General features: G+C 44.8%; 1 protein-coding gene across 1 annotated transcript in view; it reads right to left on the bottom strand.

The window, feature by feature from the left end:
- LOC142803214 (putative ATP-dependent DNA helicase HFM1) overlaps positions 1-18830 on the bottom strand; it is a 1032948-nt gene that overhangs the window by 529418 nt on the left and 484700 nt on the right. Inside the window, exon 14 of the mRNA XM_075888308.1 lies at positions 7133-7180. Within this exon, the coding sequence (XP_075744423.1) occupies positions 7133-7180 (48 nt within the window). The remainder of the gene's footprint in view (positions 1-7132; positions 7181-18830) is intronic.

The following is an 18830-nucleotide window of genomic DNA, read 5'->3' on the forward strand; positions in this document are numbered from 1 at the left end:
TGTGTTTCTTGCGCACACAGCACTTTTGGTGTACGTTCGTGAAAGAGCTGCTGGATATCGTCGAGGTTTATCAGCAGTCCTCTGACGTTCCACTGTAGTATTTGTGTCATTTTAGTGTTGTGTAGTGCTGTGTGTAAAAAGGTGTTGCCTTAGGGGACAGGGCGTTTTGAGGGCCATGTTTTTGGGTTTTTTCTTTCTTGGCGCGCTCCGAAGAGCTGCTCTTATCCTTCGGCGTCTGAGGTGCTGCAAGAGCCGTACATGTATCCATCACCTCTTGTGAGGTGGTGGATGGTGTCTGCTCAGCGGGCATGGTCACAGAACTTTCGGACCTAACTGCGCTTGCAGTGGTCCGAGGTTCAGAAGGCATGGGGGTCTGCAAGCCCAGTTTGTCAGGTGGCGGATCAGTGCAGGCTACTCCAACTAGGGGCGCTGGTGGCACTACCGCGGCCACCCACTGTGTGACCTTTGCGGGTACAGGGATATGTGGCGTGGCGCCCCGGCGCATCACATCTGCGAAGGAGGGATAGGATGAGTTGTGTAGTGCGAAACGTTGGCGTGCTTTCTGGAATGGGAGATTGAATTTGAGCTTAAGTTCCTCTATTTGTTCTTCTTTTTTCTATGTGGGGTATGATGGTGAAGAGGCAGCGTGATCTCCTTCACAGTTGGAACAATGAGTTGTTTCTGAGATGCAGTTGTCCAATATATGTATAATGGATGCACACTTTGCGCAAGTGGCACGCCCTCTGTTACTCTGCGATCCATGACCGAAACGTTGAAGCTTGAAACATCGACGAGGGTTGGGAATGTATGGTCTTACACGGAGGTTACAATACCCGGTTTCAATTGATTCTGGTAGGTCACTTTTCCGAAGGCAATTATTACGTGTTTTGTAGGGGTCAGTTTGTTGCTGCGTCTTATTGTTATTCGTTGGGCTTTGACCACGTTCTGGTCTTGCCAACCTTCGAGCAGCTCACTATCAAAAAGCTCAGCAATATCATCATTGGAAATTACGCCACGGACAGTGTTCATGGACCTGTGTTGGCCCACAGAAACAGGTGTTTCCCCAAACGCTACTAGTTAAGACAGCTTCTCATACTGAGCATTGTCACGAACCTCAAAAAGTAGATCGCCACTTCCAAACTTTGTCACTTGATGACCTGGGCCTATTGCTTCTGTGAGAGTTTTGGAAACTAGGAAAGGTGAAATGGCTCGCACTGTCTTTTCGTTTTCAATGTGTATAACATGGTACTTTGGGAATGACGGCTTTGGTGTGTTAAGCAGGAAAGTGTCTTCGGTGCACCATCAGGAAGGGGGGGGGGAGCATTTGCCTTAAAAATGCTATAAAGTTCGGCAGCGATGGTGGCCACCCACCACTGAGCCACACATGGGGACGCTACATGGTTGAAAGCAAACACTTGGAGACACCAGCGATACATCGCCACTTAACCTGTTATAATTATCCTAGGTTGGATAGCTACACCAGGTTAACCCTCGCCGCCAGGAAATTTGGAAGTAAACGGAAGAGAAAAGATGACAGGACAGATAAAAAGTGAGAGATAAAGACGAAGATAGGGGGGAGAGATAGGAAAAGGCAACTGCCGACTTCCACTGGGTGGGTCAGCCCAGGGCTGTCCTCTACGTGAAGCCGGGGCCAAAGGGGTCTTTTGCGTCTGCCGGGGGCCTTAAAGGTCCTGTCACCCAGCGTCACCTCAAACCCCAGGATCCCCTTTTCCCAGAACGCGACAAAGCCACGCACGGCTGGGCAAGAAAAGTAGTCGAACCCCCCCCCCCCCCCCCCGTTATCTCGGGTACGTGGTATCGCTACACACCGAACGCCTGCTTGCGCAATGCAGGGATTTATCATTTAAGGAATAATTTCGCAGTGTTGATGCGCTACTTCCTAATTTTTGTGACATTGTGTGTCAGTGGCTATTAAAGTATGTGCTTCAAAAGCCTATTCATTCGAACCACTATACAGATAGAATTCATATCCTTATCAAGGTATGCGCCTAAAGATTTATTTATAACCGTCGTGAAGATATAATTCACATTCTTATCAAAATATGTGCCTCCAAAATTTATAAATAGAACCACCATGAAACATAATTAAAATTCTGATCAAAATAAGTGCCTCAAAAATTTAATCAATAGAACCAACTAGCCCAACAACAAGTGTTGTTGAGAACCCAAGACATTCATGGCACCATAAAGATACAATTCATCTCACTCTTCGCCTAAAACGCTTACGTAAAAACCATCATTCCAAGTGTAAGGCCAATGCTCCCTCATTTATTGCGCTGAAAAGTAATTTTTAAGCTAAAATAAAGGAGGCAAATTGACAGCGAGCCGCGACCAGTTTGGTGGCCGCCTTTAACTCCGATAGCACGGCGATGACAACATTCTTAAGAAAGCAACAATTGAAATTGTCGTGAGGTGGTCGCCTGACCACAATAAATGACATTACTATACATTACAGAATACACAGACGTAAATACCCACCACCACACAATATAAACGAAAAAACAGGCCGTAGCACTGCTAATAATAAAAACAAATGCGTACCCCAGCCCGGCGATTCTACACTTGTGTTATTTAGGCCTATATCAATCCGACGGACGTGTCGAAAGCGTGTGGAGAGAGGGCAAAACTGCAGCACATGCTTGGGGAGTGTGCCAGAAAATTTAATCTAGCTGCCGCCGCTCACTACGGGCACTGCGCCGTGCTACCTACCGGGCTGCAGAATTAGTCGCCTTCTTGTTCTTCTAACCACTACCACCACCACCACTTTGTGACGCATGTTAAGCAGGTATGATTTCCATAGAAACTTTTGCCCCTACCACCACGATAGGGCAAAGGCCAGCTTCTATCATGCCTGCGGTCACTGCTGCGGATCGGTTGTGTGAAAGTCGCTGCCGCTGGCAGACGACAAACACCAGCGATGACCTGACCGACCAGCTTTGGGCTATCCCGCAAGCCGAAGATGCAACTCGTGTTTCAGGACTTCAAGCGGTGACCCCAAAACACCACCTTAATCATCGCAGGTGGGTGGGTAGAGACAGGGGTTAATCGCCTCTTCCCCCACCTCGCTCAAAGGAAACTGCCGGTCTTCAAATAAATTAGTCATTTAGTAATTCAGGTTATAGAGGTCGATAAGCCCTGCCGCCTCTAAGCCCTCGTCATTTATATTTATTTATTTCTTTATTTATTTATACCCACAGTGCCCATACAGGCATTATAGTGGGGGGTTACAAGGAAAGAACATGAACATTTGCAGGTGTACACAAGTTTACATAAGTTTGTGTAAAACAGAAAAAGAGAAAAGACGCACATTTGCAAGACACAAACCATACACAGCTGCACTGAGCACAGCCGCGTCAGAAAATATGTATTAGAAAAAAAATGCAGAAACCACAAAAGTTGATGAAAATTCCACGATAATCAAAACAAAGTGTGGCGGTCGACTAGCCCAAGGACAAATTAACCCCAAAACAACAAATTTTACAATCAAGATGCTGTACAGATTATTGCGACTGCCAGGTGCACACACGTAGTCTATATGGCTTAGCGGTCGAAAGATTCAATTACTTTTATTGCAGAAAGAAATGAATTCGTTGAAGAAATGTCTACAACTGTAGAATGAAGTTGATTCCACTGACTTATAATTCTCGGGAAAAAAGAGTTGCTGAAAGATTAAGTATTGCATTCATATTCTCTTATCTTGTGTTCTTGATCCTTTCGGCATGAAATGTAGTGAGGCTGGTTTATTTAAACAAGACGAGCAATTCAAGTATGAGAATAAAATATGCTATGCAATAGCTTCAGTCAAAATGATGCCCTTTGGTGCTGCAGAGACTTCCATTTTAATTTCAGCTTAGCCTCCGTCCCACTGAATTGTCTGTCGTACATAGGTACATTACACATATCTCGCCGCCATGGACTGAACGTTTTCTAGACTTTCTTTATTTGAAAATGTTGCAGGGTCCCAGACACAACATGCGTACTCCAGTGCTGATCTCACGTATGGTTTGTATAGTACTCCCCGGGTTTGCTGTTGAAAAGGACGTGTGTTTTTTAGGGGCGAAGCTCCTTATGGCGTGGCTTGTGCATCCCTCGTAGTACGTAACCACCAGTGGCACATACCCGAAATAGCGGTCCTTACAATGTCTGCTGGATGGGGGCACTTGTATATGATGAATTCATGATGAAAAGATGTAAGATGGCTGTGCTTGGAGTTTTCTCTAGACATATGGACGGACGAACGGACTGACACACGCACGGACGGACAGACAGAGGGGCGCACGGATGGATGGAAAGACAGAGGGATGGCCGCAAAAAGAGATGGACGGACAGACAGACGAATGAACAAACGGACGGATGCACCAAGGATCACACAGATAGGCGGACGCAAGAACGAATGGACAGACAGACTGACGAACGCTGCGCCGCACCAATCATCATTCACTCCGTGGATATGCTGTGATTTTTTTTAAGAATCCTAAGCTCCGACAAGCATTATTTACAGTGTAATCCACATGCCGATTCCATGATAGAGAGGGGCAGAAGAAAACACCTAGGTATTTGTATTCGCGCACCATTTTTACCAGAGAGCCGTTTATTGTGTATTCAAATTCACCTGTTTTTTTTTTTCTGGAAAACCTCATGCATACAGTTTTCTTAAGATTGAGTTTCATTTCCCATCACTGGCACCACGCCTACATCGCAAATAGGTTGGTTTGGATTACAGATCAGTCAGTTTCAGAGGTAATCCGACGGTATAAAATGCAGCCGTCTGTAAATAGCCCTATATGGAATAGTACGTTTTTAATGTCATTTATATATAATAAAAAGCAATGGTCCTAGAACTAATCCCTGAGGTACCCCTGACGTAACACTAGTTATATCAGACTGTTTGCCATTTACAACTACATATTGTCACTTCTCATGTATTGCACGTCAGCAATCCGTGCAATAACTTGGACATTAACATTAAAACCGGTTAGTTTTATAAGTAGGGCGAAACAGTGTCGAACGCTTTTTGAAAGTCGAGAACAGTGCAGTCAACCAAAAATTTGTCGTCCGGTGCTGCTGCTAAATCATAGGTGAACTCTACCAGTTGTGTGACGCATGATAACACCTGCCTAAATCCATGCTGGTTAGAGTTGAATAAGGAATTACAATCTATGTGCTTTACAATCGCAATATATAAAATATGTTCAAGAATTTTACTGCACACAGATGTGAGTGAGATAGGGCGGTAACTATTCACAGCATTGCGCGGGCCTAATTTATGTATAAGAACAACGGATGCCATTTTCCAATCAGTTAAAAGAGAAGCCTGTTTAGCGTTTCTTTTTTCCAAAATAACTTTCAAGTACATAGCCACTGCATAGGAAAAAGTCTTCAACATAAAATTAGGCAATACATCAGCTTGATCCTCCTCGAATTTCGAAGCTATAGCAGATCTCTTTTAACTACTTCGAATCTCTTTTTATTTCTAGCGATAACGGCACAAGCCTTCATTCTTCGCGCACAGCTATCTGTATACAAGCTCTTTTTAATTTTCAATTAGGCTCCACTGGAGTAAAAAACCTTATACTAAATCTGGAGGTTTTGAAACGATCTGGCCCAGAGGGTATTCCAAATATGTTGATAAACTGCCATTCAGGATGGTGTGCAAACTATTTTGCTGTAACAATTGCAATAGGAATAATATCTGCCCCTGCTATGGAAATCATCACACTTCGTGCCCTTATTTAAGCCTGAAAACAAGCGAATAATACCAAACTATAGGTCAATACTTCTTTATTTCTTTAGTAAACATTGGCGTAACTCTAACAGAAACTTAGAATGGCACACGCGTTTCGAAACACTCTGCAAAAACTCCTTCCACGCAAGTTAAGCAACTCACAAAGCAATACTCACTAACAGCCCATAAGACTTTGGCTGCAGTCGAATATGCGTTATTGTTTTGGTCACCTCTCCCGAAACACGACACGTGTTAGAATCTATTGAAAAAGCAATACTGCTAAAGTTCCGTAGCTAGGATCAGCGTTTATTGCTTGCTTCGCATGCGCATGTTTTCTCGCTGCAACCCTTTTCGAAAATCAGTGCACTTGTAGTCGTTCTAGCATACTTATGCTTTATTGCATCTTCTTTACCATATGAAGTGCAGATCAAATCAGCATGTCCAGTGATTTCATCATCTAAATGGTGTGCTCGGTATATCACTTCAGTACTGTTCCTCCTTTTTTCGCTTTTTTTTAGAACGCGCATTTTCGGAATAGGCTTGATGGGTATCTGCGCAGGCTCGATGCTGAGATATCACAAAAACGGGATAGCGTAAATATGCCCTTTTTAATTGCAAATTTTCAAGGGGCTCAACGGTATTTACACTACGGTATTTACGCAACGGTATATACTACGGGTATTTACACCTGTTATGTCTCGAAATATCAGACAGCGGTATTTGTAAATAAATAAGGTTTGCAGGGGCTGCTATCGCGTTACCTGATTCGCGTTATCGGTTCCACAGATTTTTTTTTTCAAGTTGGAAATTCAAGAGACTAATTTCGATCCCCTCAATTCTGGAGTCCTGACCATATACACCTTTTTTCACCCTCTTCCACCGCGCCCCACGCCGTCACCTATCTGACGCACCCTGCGCCTTTGCGCACTGTCGCTGAAGTAAACAAACACAAGTGCGCCACCGACAACAATTTTGTACCAGCACACAGGTATACTGGGTACACGGCATGTCGCTAAGTCTGGGGAGTGAATGCGTTGATCTCTAGCCTAAAAGCTGACAAAGCTTCAAAAAGCCATTTCAGGATCCCTTGAAATCGGCGTTATTGTTAAACAGCATGTATTTGATTGATTGATATGTGGCGTTCAACGTGCCAAAACCACCATATGAATATGAGAGACGCCGTAGTGGAGGACTCTGGAAATTTCGACCACCTGGGGTTCTTCGACGTGCACCCATATATGAGCACACGGACCTACAGCATTTCTGCCTCCATCGGAAATGCAGCCGCCGCAGCCGAGATTCAATTCCGTGACCTGCGGGCCAGCAGCCGAGTACCTTAGCCACTAGACCACCGCGGCGGGGCAGCATGTACTTTCGCATACGCACCAATTAACTTTCATCTCTGTGGTCTTGATCCTTCCAGTCATGGGAAACCTGCAGTGATAAGCAAACGATCGCACATTTTTTTCACTGCAATGCGTGTGGTGATACAAGAAAGGATCAATTTCTAGCTAATATGTGTAGGCGCATTGTTAACTGAGCTAAAAACAATCATGGCATTATTGCGCATTCTAATTATCTTCCAGAAAAAAATATTTGGATAGGCTGGCCTCTGGCAAGCTATGTTAAGTGCAATATAAGGAGCTTAAACAAAGCAATGGGACATCGGTCCCATTGCTAAGCTCTAAACATTCTGATTTTAATCGAACTCTTGTTTAAGTTGGGGTCTGCCAGGCACGTCGCGTAGACTGCAGTACCCACATAGTATCTTCTAGCGTGTCGACGCCGTCATGTCACAGTGCGTATCTTCGTTCGTTTCGTCCGCAAGAAAAGCAGCATAAGGTCGCATATTCCTTCACAAAACAGCAATGCTACTGCATATGTGGCACACTCAATATTGGGCGTATGTAATCTCTACTGCGTTGTCGAAGCAGCGAACAGTGATGAATATTCCCAGCATCGCACAACAGCTGTCCGATATAATCAGTGCCAGCCAACAATAGACAACAGTAGCCTACTGTAAGCGTAGCAGTTCAGTTTTAGTTCATTAGTTAAATAAGCATTATTGCATACCAATTGTATACAGATGAGCCCCCCCCCCTTCAGTATGAATTCAGAAAACAGAAATTTCAGTTGAAAACTACAAAAAAACTGAATGGAAAACAATTGCCAGAATAATATAATAAAAGTAGGTTCACTGCAGCAGACATCGGCTACACGAAAAAGCAGCCGGTCTATATTAATGAGCACCTCTGCCCGCGGCTGAAGAAGCTGCTTGGGATGACCATAGCAAAAAAACGGGAACTGAACTGGCGCTTTGCGTGGGCCAAAGGTGGCAAAGTTTTCGCGCGGCAAACGGAAACATCACGCATTGTGCGGATTGCATGTGAAATTGACCTAGAAAAAATGGTCGACCAAACGCCTACTAGCTAATTGCACACTTGTGAGTGCCACTTTCTGCATTTTACTTCGTTGTTGTGATAAATTATGCTTTATAAACTGGATATTTCGAACCATGGCGACTATCTGAAATTTTTACACTTAAATGCGCAGTCCGCGAGGAATAAATACGACGAGTTGACTTTGTTTTTTGATGCATTTTCTTTTAACTTCGATGTAATAATGTTATCAGAAACTTGGTACAAATATGCTGACGACGTACTTAGCGTTCCCGGATATCAAACTTTCTTCTTAAACAGACCTACACGTCGTGGTGGAGGCGTGCTGCAGCTGGTATCGAATGAGCTGTCATGCACGATGCTACCAGAATTCTGCCTTATAGCGCCAGACTATGAAGTTTTAAGCGTGCAATGTAAAAAATATGTTTTCGTTGTTTTATACCGCCCGCCAAACGGAAATATCGACGCATGCCTTCTTTTTCTCGAAAGGCTGCTAAGTTTCATCTGCCTAAACGACCTGTACCTCGCGATAGGTGGTGACTTCAACGTTAACCTTTTGCAAAATACCAAATGCGCGCGTGATCTACAACTTATTTTTCAGTCATTTCATTGTAGAAATGTGATAACAACACCTACGCGCCTTAGCAGCACTTCCGATAGCCTCCTTGACCTTTTTATAACAAACTGCACTATCGAAGACACGAAAGCAGGTACTATCGTAGCTGACATGGGTGATCATTTGCCAATCTATATGTTCTGTCCATTCAGTGCATCTTCTGGGGGTGCTCGTCACTCCAAGACTTTTCTTGTCCAGGAAATAAACTATATAACGCTAAGCATGTTCCGTAACGAAATTGGAAACGTAGATTGGACAACCGTGTTTCACTGTAATGACCCTGATAGAGCATATAGCACGTTCCTACACATTTTGAAAGGTATCTATGAGAAGTGTTTTAAGTTTAGAACCGTACAAAAATGTGCGAAAGGTCGCAAACCTTGGCTTAATAACGAGTGCGCAGTCATGATACGCAAAAAGAACTTACTATATAATAATTTTGTCAAAACAAGGGACCCATGTGAGTTTGCGGCATTCAAGAAATATCGCAACCAGGTAACAAAGTTCTTGAGACATACTAAAAAAGTTTATTTTGAAAACCTTTTCAGTCAAATAAGTAGTCGGAGCGACTTGCTTTGGCGCGAAATTAACCAGTTGTTAAACCGCAACAACCGCCAGATTGCTGAGCTTGAGCTAATATATAATCACAGGGTCATAAAAGGCGTAGAACTTGCAGATCAGTTTAACGATTATTTTACTAGTCTGGAAAAAAGCGATTTTAATATTGCCGCGACTGAATTTTTAGGTCCGCGCAATGCATACACAGCTTTTTTTGCGCCCACAACTTCCGATGAAGTCTTCCAAACTTTTATGTCCTTAAAAAATAGCAAAGCACGTGACATAAACGGGTTACAGATAAGACCGATAAAGTTTGTGGCTGACATCTTATCACCTGCACTTACTCACATTTTTAATCTTTCAATATGTGCCGGAATCTTTCCTCAGGAAATGCAATGCGCGAAAGTTAGCGTCATTTTCAAATCTGGTGACAGAAATGTATTCTCGAATTATCGGCCAGTGTCTGTTCTCCCTGTTATATCAAAAGGATTGGAAAAAATTATTTGCAAAAGAATAACGGCTTTCTGCGATAAACACTCGATCATAACAGCGCAACAGTACGGTTTCCGTGAAGGAATGTCAACAGAACTTGCCCTACTAACACAAAAAGAGTTAATCTTGAACAGTTTTGAAAATAAACAATTTATGTTGGGTATCTTTGTTGACTATTCTAAGGCGTTTGACCGCCTGAATCACCGCACATTATTTACAAAACTAGAACATTACGGATTTCGTGGCACTCCTCTTGAGTTAATAATTTCGTATCTAAAGCACAGAAGGCAATGCGTTGCCATCATGTCAGAACAATCTACACTACAAAAAATAACTCAAGGAGTACCGCAAGGTAGCATACTGGGGCCCATACTATTCAACATTTATATCAATGATATAACAAATATTTCTAATGACGCTGACTTCATAGTTTATGCAGATGACACCAGCATTTTCTTGAGATCAAGTGACATAAGTACTCTCTCGGTCATCTCTAACAGTGCACTGAAATGCTTAGCCGAATGGAGCTTCGTTAATTCATTAAAACTGAATACAGCAAAAACTAAGGCGGTCCTTTTCACCCCGCCGCAACGACATGATCTTAAAGATTTCAGATTGGAGCTTGGATCTGCTCGCATAGAACTTGCATCAAACGTCAAAACCTTGGGAGTTGTTTTTAACAATCATCTCATTTGGAATGATCATGTTGATCACATTGCCACCCGTTTAGCGAAAGCCTGTGGGGTGCTCTGTAGACTGCGCTATACTTTACCGAGGAGCGTTAAACGCATGATTTATAACGCCCTATTTTCCCCTCACTTAACGTATTGTCAGTTATTATGGGGTGACACTACAAAAGTCAATTTACATAGGTTGAGTGTGCTTCAGAAAAGAGCAGTTCGTCACATAGCAAATGTTCAGTATGATGCCAATACTGGAGAACTATTTTCCACCCTTAAGATCTGCCCCCTCGAAAATTTCTATAACGTTAACCTCGCTTTAAAATGCCAAAAATACTTCCGATGCAACAACCATAGTTTTTTGTTATTATGCAAGCTGACTATACCTAAAGCTATCTCATATAACATAAGGGAGAGAGACAGATGGCTCATACCTTTTTCGCGAACGAAATATGGGATGAGCAGTCTGTCATACCTTGTGCCACGCTTGCTCAACGAATTTGAAAGAAATGGCATTTGCATACAAAGATCTTCAAGAAGTGCAATAAAACGGTATGTGGGTGAGCACTTATCTTCAAAGTAGTAGTGCGCGTTACGTTAAGTTATTTTTTTATCAAAAAATTTGCCTGTTATACAAGCTTCTCAGTTTGTTAAGATGTTTACATACATGATGCATAATGGTCTTTATTGCGCATACAAATTTTGTACATCTCATTTGTGCGAAATAACCTGTGCATTCCATTATTCTACATTATTTCCGCTTGCGTTATGCACTGTTTCATGATTTTTCTGCTAGATGTGATAACCGAAAATGTTTAATAGAAATGTGAAATTAGAGATGTTTAAATGCATGGTAGGTTGTTTTTGGCTGTCGAGAATTGGGGCAAGGACCTTTGTCAAGCTGCTGTATAGCAGCTTTTTGTTCTTGTCCTCGTGTTCATTATCTTGCTGTAATGAATGCCAAATAAATTGATTGATTGATTGAATATAATGTGCTAAAATTCTAATTTAACGTTAACTCATTTCACAAAACCTATCGTTATAACAGTCATTTGAAGGACGCCCTAATTTATACACCTCAGTTTATATCACCAAGACCGATCAACGCTTCAGAGTGAACCTACCACCCTGTCACACCAAATCGTATAAAGACTCATTTTTATCTAGGACAAGCCAACTTCCCACTTCCATCGCCTGTATAACGAACCTAAACCCTTTAAGCTCGCTGATGATGCTGATGCTGATGACCTCTGATGGATGGCGCTTACCCACAAAGGGGGATGGGCCAAGAACCGGGCGGCAGGATACTTAAATGAAACTAAATTGAAAACGAAGCCAATCTGAAAAAGTAGCTTAAAATAATACTACCAAAAATCAAAAATGTTTGCTGACGAAGCGGTCAAACCATCATTTGTTTTTGAAAGACATAACTATGAATTATAAACTAAAGATCTGAAAAGGTAGGGGTTCACTAGCATGGTAATCGTTTAGTTGCGTTGATGTAATCAAGCACAGCGGAGCATACATCCCTGTGGCATTAACCAAATTAAGTTCCGCCAAGTGATAAAATTACTGGTAGATTTACTTGTATTCCTAGCTTTTGTAATGGGGCTACAAAAATCTTTTTCTCTGATAAGAATAACAATGACAGAATAAAAAGAAATGTTCAGTTGTTTCAATTTCGTTGCACCAAATGCATAGCGGTGACGCCTTGAGCCGAGCTTTATTAAGGTAATAATTTAGTGGTGGAACTGCACAGCGCAATCTGGTATAAGTGACCTCTAACTGGCGAGATACACACCACTGTTTATTCCAGCAATAGCTCAAATGCTCGAAATCTTTGAATTTATCCAAGCTCACCGTACATGAAGGCCTGTATTTTTTCATGTTTTCTGTTTCTTTCTTTTTATAGCGAATCTTTTTTTAGCGAAATTCGTCGGCATAGAATGTATCTTTCTATGTGTCTATCAAGCCACTTACGTGTGAGTGCTCTCGCGGTCATTGGTGTGAACCAAAACTAGCATGGAATGGTAAGATGGTTTGACGAATATGACGTACAGGTCAAAACGTCGATTTTGTCGAAATCCTGTCGCGTACGCTGTCAAACACTTCCTGCAAGAGAGTGGCACATACGCAAGGGCGAGTATGTGCCGCTTGTATGCGGGTATGTGCCACAGGTTATTGACTCTTACCCCCGTATTCTAGAACTTCTCTTCACTTGAGAAAGCCGATGGAAGCGCCCTCTCTAGGCACACCAAGTCACTGCATATCAGCGATAATGTGGTGCAATTCTCGAGCAGCGCATCATCATATTCAGGCGAGTGGTGGCGCATTGCTCAACTCTGTCAGGGAAGGGTGAAAGTCGAGTCGAGGAGCGTTTGCGAACACGGGGGTTAGTATCTACCCAGTAACGACGAGAACACTCATGGGCAATTTTAATGCATGAGCGTTAAGAGATACCCAACATCGGTAGCGCCGACCCGACGAATGATGCGAATAAATGTCACGATCCCAACTAGAACGGAACCCAAACATTCTGCGTGACAATGAAGCACTTCACCACAGAGCTACGCCATGTCTCGGAACTACTTTTTAAAGAGACACTAATCTTCGTGGAACACTAGTAGCGGTTGAAGTGCTGCCTACGTCATTATAAACATACATAGGTACTTCTTTGATGTAGCCGTCATGTCGGGTTTACGTCAGTTATGAGTAGTTGCCATGCGCCGAAGTTGTTTATGTAGCGGTTTCCAAGACAGCATATTCTCGAGCATCAAGGCTTCATATCAGCTTCTGGTGTTGCTAGTACACATGTTCTAGTTGGTATCGTTGCGCAAGTGAAACAACTGGTTATATAAACGTCTGCAACTTTTCCACTTATGTCTGTGTGTGCAACATTTCTACATACACTTAGCGATATTTCATGACGTGCCGCCCAATAAAAACTTTGCAACACGGTCACCTTCCCTACACATGCATCGCATAACTGTGATTCCCAGGTACGTAGGATCTGCTGAATATTTTTTTTCATAAAATACACTTACGAGTGTTCACACCACTTCTTTATGTTGTCCTTTCGCGCCCTGAAAGCACCTTTAATAAATAAAAAAACTACAATGCAAAACAAGCAGCAACATGCCAAAACAGTTGAAATACAAACTGAAATGTTACCAACAAACGTCACAGCTTTCCCGCAAAAGCGAAGGATTGAACACGATAGCAGCAAGTTAGAAGGTCATGCACAGATCAAAGCGTGGCCAGCTTATTTCGCGCCAAATAACGCATGAATTGCACTGCCAGGTAAAGATGAACGTGAGAAAGCGTCTCAGTTGTTACTTCAATGTGTCTAAAAAGCGCGCCCTTTTCCCAAACGGGGCTATAAAACAATTCCAGCGACCTTTGTGCATCCCATAACTACAACAGACTCGTTCCAGTGCAATTCCAACACCAGCCGAGATGTATATTCCTCCCCACCTTGAGTAAGGGGGCGAAATATCGTCCACTACCCTCCTATTCGTGGGCCGAAGTACGCACGAGAGATTAGAGCTGGATGGATGGATGGATGGATGGATATGGCTGTACCCTTTAGATCGGGTGGTGGCTAGCGCCACCAAGCCATAATCTCGAGCATTAAGGTGGCGCTATGATCAAGCTGCCGCTTGATCATAGCGCCATCTTGCTGATAATGCTGAAAGCGCGATAGCCCCCCCCCCCCCCCTGAGATGCCTGCTAACAGAGGTAAGTCATAGAAATACATAGCTTGCTCTTTGAACGTTGAAGCAGGTTACCTTCGGTAGTTCAGTGGATAACGCCTCGCATTGACGACGCGGAGGTGCAACGTTCGATTCAACGCACCGGGGTCTTTTTTCTAATTTTTTTCGTTCTAGCGTTTTCATATGCAGGGTAACCCACATACCTTGAGCCAAGAATTTGAGAGTGAAAGACACTTAGGAAGCGAATTGAACCAAATCCATACGACTCGCACTAGCCTGTAGTTACTCAGGCTATCTTCTTATTTCTGGCCATAATATATACTATTTCTTAATTACTAATTTTTTGAAGTATGGGCTAAAAACCCAAAATATGAACTCTGAAATGTAGATCACTTTCAGAAACGACCAAATACATTGGTTCCTCTACGATACGTCTCGCACTGTTAATTTTTCCACGTTGTAAAAAGAGCCCGCAAAATGTAAAAAAAAGCCGTGTGACGGACCACGAGCGCACTGATATAGGGCTGCTATAGCGTTTATTTACAACGCTGAAAAAATAACAGCACTAGACGTATCGTACAGGAAACAATTGAGTCGGTCGATTATGAACGTGCTTTACATCTCAGTGTTCATATTTTCGGTTTCGGGCACTTAATAGAAAGTGGGTAATTGAGAAATAATAATTAATAAGTATGGCAAGAAATAAAACATAGCCCGAGTACCTCCAGGCTAGTGCGAGTAGTACACGCATGGTTCGATTTGCCACTGAAGTGTCTTTCATATTCAAATTATTGGCTCAAGTTAAGGCGCACACCATATATATATATATATATATATATATATATATATATATATATATATATATATATATATATATATATATATTGTGATGAGTGAGACAGAGAACAAGAGACAACACCCGATCCTGGGCCAGCTGTTCTTATTCTGACTTCGTTCTTCTCTTCTTTGCTCTGCAACCCGCGCGCCGAAGCGCCAACGTCTGTCTTTCTTGGTCATGACACTCGGCCATGACTGCGCGCGCGCGGATCTGGCGGCAAAGTTTCTGGTGGGCGGGCTTGGCTGCATCGTGGTAGTCGGCCGCCACCACGATGGAAGTTTATCGAAATTGGCTTCGGCGGCCGACACTGGCTATGTCGCCCGGGTCGTTCGCCATGTCGTGGTGGGGAATGGGTCATCGTTGGTCCCTTTGTTGATGATGACTCCGCGGGATGACATTGACTGTCACGTGGCAGTCTACAGCCTCGGCCAAGCTGCGACTTTTCAGAGAAAGTTGTTCGACTTCGGTTTTTCTTTGCTGGACTGAGCAGGCATTCTCGTGGTAGAAGTTTCCTGCGGTGGTGTGGTTTTCTTGGAGACGGTTCTGGCGGGCGGCCCCGACTGAATTGACATGGGCGCAGGTTGATCACAGAACGCTTTCGTTTGTCGCACCACATTTTAAAAAACAGGGCAGCAATTGGTAGATCCGGCAACGAAACGAGAAGCATCTTGTGCAGCCGTCTGCGCAATTTTCTGCGGATCGAGAGATATTTTGTGGTGCAATTACACATCTTCACAAACTTGGGGTGAAGTTCTTGTGCTGACCTGTGGCGTGGCCCCTGCGAAGTGACTTGCGTAGTCCGTGACTTGCGCAGCGTTGTCGCTATGGGGCTCCCGGACACGGTAAAGTCAGCGGTTCTTGAAGCCATGCTGCGTACTGACGGGAGATCCTCGACGGAACCCGTTCCGAAAATCGGAGACTCTGCCGATTCAGGTCGTGCATGCGTCACACGCATATCCTCTTCCGTCTGGTCAGATGGGATGTTAGTAGACTAAGCGGACAGACCTGTCTCATTAGGTGGTAGAATGTCCAGTAGGATGGGGGTCGTTGCCTCTAAGTCGACCGGACGACCTGCGTTGGGGCCTCTTGCGGAGCGTTGCGCAAAGCTTGCCATCAGGGACCCGCCGGACACAGCTGCACCGTCGGGCCGGTGCTCCTCAGGAGCTCTAAATACGACAGCAGAAATGTCTGTGCAAGGCAGAGTTACACGATCGTGATTGTTCCCTACATCTTGGTCACCGAGAGATGACAGGATGGTAGGGGCTCGAATCGCATCCTATAGGTCGGGCTTTTCCCGAGTTCCGTCCTGAGAGAAGGTCGAGATACGTGGGCAGGTGGCACAGGGAATCGAACCGAAAGCAGCTATGAGCTTGACGCTCCACTCCGCCCATGACTGCTGCTTCCAACCTTCATACCGGTGCCATGCTGCTGCACCTTCCCGAAGACGGTCTATGGCCACATACCATTTCTGATTCTCTGTTCAGGCCACGCGCATTGCTAGCGCGTTGACGGTTGCCACCCAGCTGTCGGCGTCGTTCCGGACCCTGTCGAATTCTCGCAGTTCGTAGGTGGACGGCGATGGTGGGGCGGCACGTCAGAATGCTGATATCACTGAGGCAACGCCGTCGAGCTGGTCTGAGAGCTCCAGGAGGGTGCCCCAAAGCTGCCTGCGTTGCTCCAATGGGCTTGCCTCAAGGTCGTGCGAGGCAGCTACGTCCAACACGGTGTTAGTGGCATGCAATTCAGGCAACATTGTAGGAGCTCGCTCGGAGATTGACATTGTCAGTTCGTTAGTCTTGACGCGGAGTAGCGCGATGGTACGCCGCAGGTTCGCGGCGCTGTCGTGTGTGAAGTGCGAAGCGTTGGTGATCGCGGTCTTCGAATGAGTAGTGGTTGCAGCACCCACGCCGGTAAGGTTGACGTGCAGAGAAGCCTGGACGGCGTTCCTTGGCATCTCGTATGTTGAAAGAGTGCGGGAACGGGAATTTAGGCCATGGGAAGCATGAGCGGCATTCCCAAAGGACAGGAGCCGGTGCGGATTCCTGCCGCGAAATGGTGGCAGGGTGTCAATAAGGTCATGCCCTACAACCCCAGGGGAGGCCTAGGCGCCGTCCACTGGTGGTTCGAAGGGTAGCTGAAGCGGCGGGTGGGACCCCATTGCCAAGGGAGCGTGGACGGCGTTCCTCGATGGAGAAGCCGGCACTGCCGACGAACCACAAAGACACGTACCGGTGGCTTCCCGCAGAGGGTTCGTTTGTCGACTGCACTGACGGCAGAATCCATAGCCAAGGACGCGTTGACGGCGTCCCTTGTGAAATGGTACCGGTAGCGTGTACTGCAGCCGCCGAGGAGGCCTTGACGCCGTCCTCAAGTGGCGCTTATCACGGCTGTCCTGGATGACGAAGCCGGGACGTAAGACTTCTTCTTCGTCGACTGCGCCATTGTGATGAGCGAGACAGAGAACAAGAGACAACACCCGATCTTGGGCCAGCTGTTCTTATTCTGACTTCGTTCTTTTCTTCTTTGCTCTAGCTACCCACGCGCCGAAGCGCCAGCGTCTGTCTTTCTTGGTCATGACCATATATATATATATATATATATATATATATATATATATATATATATATATATATATATATATATATATATATATATATATATATATATATATTGTCGCGAGAGGAAACGATAGGCAGGAACTCGAAGTGGAGGACTGTTTACTCAGCCACAGCTGACATTAATTTCTTCGCTCTCGTCTTCTGCCACCAACACAGCGTGGCATTACCCTCTCCCCAAAGAAAAAAAAGGAGAAGAAGCATCGCATGAATACCACGGCTCCGAAAAACAACGAAAGGTAGTCAGAAATGTCTGTGTCCTTTGAAAAGAAAAGGACTAGATGAAAAATAAAGAAGCAAGAAAGTAATGCACAATTGTCTTGAAGGCTATTGCCACATCACAAAGTACTTGACTTGCAGTTAATGCAAATAGTACGGCTTCATCCTAGATACGTGAACCACATCCGAGGAGCGTGGTCTGCGAGAACGGTGTGACGTGCCTGCTGGGACAACATCGTAGTTCATTTCGCCGAGGCGATGAAGAACTCGGCAGGGTCCGAAGTACCGACATAACAATTTTCTGAGCGTCCCCGTTGACGTATAGGAATCCAAACCCAGACTAGGTCACCGGATTCGTATATTACTGCTCTGTGGTGGGTGTTGTATCGGCGAGCATCTTGATTTTGCGGCGATAAAATGCGAAAGCGCGCCAGCTGCCGGGCGTCTTCAGCACGCTGAACAAATACAACTGCGTCCGGGGTAATCGTGTCCGGCAGAGTTGGTTGCAGCATGGTGTCTAGCATTGTGATGACGTCGCGGCCGTAAACCAGACGAAAAGGAGCAAAGCCGGTGGTTTCCTGCAAAGCCGTATTGTAGGCAAATGTTATATACGGGAGGATTTCATCCCAATTCTTCTGATCCTTGGCGACATACATCGAAAGCATATCTGCAATCGTTTTGTTAAGGCGTTCGGTTAACCCGTTAGTCTGCGGGTGGTACGCAGTAGCTGTTCGGTGCGTCGTGCCGCTTAGCAACAGGATCTGTCGGAGCAACTGTGCCGTAAAAGCAGTACCACAATCTGTGATGACGACAGCGGGAGCACCGTGGCGGAGAACGATGTTCTTGATGTAAAAGTCAGCCACCTCGAAAGCAGTTGCTCGCTGGGCGGCTTGTGTTTGGCAGTATCTGGTCAAGTAGTCGGTGACAACCACAATCCAGCGGTTACCAGCCGTA

The sequence above is a fragment of the Rhipicephalus microplus genome, chromosome 3 (genome assembly GCF_043290135.1).
Source record: "Rhipicephalus microplus isolate Deutch F79 chromosome 3, USDA_Rmic, whole genome shotgun sequence".
Classification (NCBI taxonomy): domain Eukaryota; kingdom Metazoa; phylum Arthropoda; class Arachnida; order Ixodida; family Ixodidae; genus Rhipicephalus; species Rhipicephalus microplus.